Raw genomic sequence first — 2,997 nt, forward strand, 5'->3', positions numbered from 1 at the left:
AGCCCAGCCCGTTTCGGAGCTACTCTATCTTCACGGTGACGTACTACTGATGCAGTGATGCTCATTTCCATTCCTATCCCCACCACAATCCCTAACTCGTCCCTCAAAAAAAAAAAAAAAAAAACAATCCCTAACTCGGTTCCCCTCCGCCGCCGCCGCCACCACCGCCAGCCAGGATCCCCTGCTCCCCTCCGCCACCGCCACCGCCACAGCCACCGCCGCCACCGCGAGCCTGGATCCGGCGGCAATGGCGGAGGCCGTAACAGCAGGGGCGAACCTTCTCCTCAGCGGCCTCCCAGATGAGATCGTGATCTGGGAGATCCTCGTCCGCCTCGACCCCAAATCCCTTCTCCGCTGCCGTGCCGTTCGCCGCGCCTGGCGCCGAGTCACCACCGCCCGCGACTTCCTCCTCGCCCACCACGCCTGCCAGCCCGCCCTCCCCATCGCTACCGGAGACAATGACGGCGGTGGCCGCATCTACCGAAGCATCCTCACCTTCGACCACCGGGCCGCCGACGCCCAGCTCCAACACGTCACCCGGCTTGACAACGCGTACTCTCATCTGGAGGCCTCCTGCGACGGCCTCATCCTCATCGGATCCGTTGACCGAACTGGACCCTACCGCTCCATCTGTAACCCAGCCACTCGGCAGTGCGCTCGCCTGCCAATGCTTTCTGACTTCTTCGTCTTGGGTATGTACTGGCACCACCCTACCGGCGAGTACCGAATACTGTATTACCATGAAAATGAGGACGTCGACGGTGATGATGCCTGCTACATCGTCGCATTGGGCTCGGTCCAGACGCCAAGGAACATCATGTGGCAGCCAGAGGCGCAGGTTGTGTTTTACCATGGTGGCGAAGCTGTTTTGTTACGTAGCAGCCTGCATTGGCCCTTGGAGCAACATGAGATTGGAAGCAACAATATAATGGTTTTCGACACCACAACCGAGTCGTTCCGGGTGATGCATGCTCCAGTTGCTCCAGTCATCCCTTTCTATAATTGCCTGTTTGAGATGGATGGCATGCTTGGCATGTACGGCTCTGATGATGCTAAGACTACCATCAATATCTGGGTGTTGCCGGACTATGAAAGCGAGGTCTGGACCTTAAAGTGCAAGATTGAATTGCCAGTTACTGAGATCAAGGCGATGTGTGGAAAGTATGAACATTCTAGGTATGTGGTGTTCGTGTCCGTAAATGGTGAGTTGCTCGTGCTGGCCAAATTTGCTGAGTGGCTACTTCAGGTTGACATGGATGGCAAGTTGGTCGCCACTTTCCATCGCAAGGAAGTGGTTCCTACTGAATTTAAGCTCAAACAAACTCTCATCCCACATCCTTTCTTTCCAACACAAGATGGTAATGCTGTGAATGCTCCATCCTTAATCTGAAGACTGTTGAGTGTGCCGGCGCTCCTAAACGCCTAGATGTTTGTATCCTCATGAGCTGCAATATGCATAAATATTGAATCCAGCATGAGTTGACTAGCTTCTTTTGTTGAAGCATACAAAATTATGATCAAGTAGCTCTCAGCCTCTCACTGTTATGTGGTCACATGCAATCTATGCTTGTTTTGACACCCTTCCAACTTGAAGGATGTGACTGTGGTGCATGTGGATTTTAAAATTATCAAGTCCTTTTGATGTACATTTGTAATATTGTGCTAACTATTCTGCATGACGTTTCTATAAACTTGAACTGAAGAATTATTTTTCTCTTTTTATCTAGTTATCTTCTTATACTAACTTAGCAATCTACCTTCGTTGTGTCTATTTCTTGAACTGAAGAACCGGCTTACCCAGTAGGTTTTTTCTTCAAATGGATTAACTATGGTGTTCTCAATACTGTATACTTAATGTTTAGCAATCTACATGTGTTACTTGTTGCTAAGTTTAGCTGACGAATAAATGTGACAGTTTTTTTTACCGGAAATAAACGTGGCAGTTGACCCTCATAATTTGTTCACTTGTGTGAAACCTGACATACGTTGACAGTAGGTGACAACTAAAGCTAACCTTTGTCGAGTTTGGCTCTCGGCAAAGTTCCGAAGAGCTACTAGGTTCTACCACGTGTTCTATATTGTTGACCATTGCGCTCGGTAAACTCTCCAGAAACCAGTTTGCCGAGTCTCGGAGCTCGGCAAAACTATCACCTATATATATTTTTTGTTTCTTTTTAGGCAGCCCTGCATATAGACACACACGCACTCGCGCGCATCTTTTGAACATACACATATATAATACAACATTTAAATACCACCACACACATTTATCATAGTCATACGACAACAAAAATGTAGTATGGCCATAATTTCGACACAGCCTCTCAGCGTAGGAGATCACCTTGGTGGACATGAGCTCTAGGGTTGTTGTGGATAAGGAGGGGCGCGCTTCATCATAGCCTGCGTACTTTGTCGGAGCATCTGCAATTATTTTTGTTAGCATTGTAGTAAAGAATTTATCAGATAATGTGTTGGCTATGTATTATAGGAAAGAACTAACATTTGGCCCAATGTATTAACCTTGCATTGGATAACATAGCAACATCACAATGATGCTGAAAAAATTGCACCCGAAATCCATCCGGACCCGGAGATTTCAAAGGAAACATTTGAAACAGAGCAACGGCCACCTCCTCTTGTGTATACGACGCGGTCAACACAACATTCATCGTGTCAGTCACCTTGACACCGTGTCAGTCACCTTGACAGGTACCGTGTCGAACACCTGTTGCATTCTAGAAACACCCTCAGAACCAAATATATTTTTTGTAAAATTCGACTAGCATAGCTTCCATTTAAGCAGTATCATCGATCATGAGACCATTGGCAGCCGCTAGACTTCTGATGAAATTTCTTCTTCTCCTCTTACTTCCACGCTGATGGAAAAAGAAAGAGTTTTTGTAGCCCACGGCCACGGATGACCATTCAATTCGTGACCTTTGCCTCCACATAATCTCCTCACAGTGATAGAGCTCCACCAATTTTTTATTGATTTTC

General features: G+C 47.3%; 1 protein-coding gene across 1 annotated transcript; it reads left to right on the forward strand.

Annotated features, from left to right (window-relative positions):
* Positions 1-247: 247 nt before the first annotated feature.
* LOC141020710 (F-box protein At5g49610-like) lies at positions 248-1,390 on the forward strand. The gene has a single exon (XM_073495648.1). It carries the CDS (start codon positions 248-250, stop codon positions 1,388-1,390), a length of 1,143 nt encoding a protein of 380 aa, XP_073351749.1.
* The last annotated feature ends 1,607 nt before the right edge of the window (positions 1,391-2,997 follow it).

This window comes from Aegilops tauschii, chromosome 3, assembly GCF_002575655.3.
Source record: "Aegilops tauschii subsp. strangulata cultivar AL8/78 chromosome 3, Aet v6.0, whole genome shotgun sequence".
NCBI classification, from domain to species: Eukaryota; Viridiplantae; Streptophyta; class Magnoliopsida; order Poales; family Poaceae; genus Aegilops; species Aegilops tauschii.

What these genes read in the sequence shown, in the direction of transcription:
- LOC141020710 (XM_073495648.1), top strand. Translation starts at nt 248, where the DNA reads ATGGCGGAGGCCGTAACAGCAGGGGCGAACCTTCTCCTCAGCGGCCTC.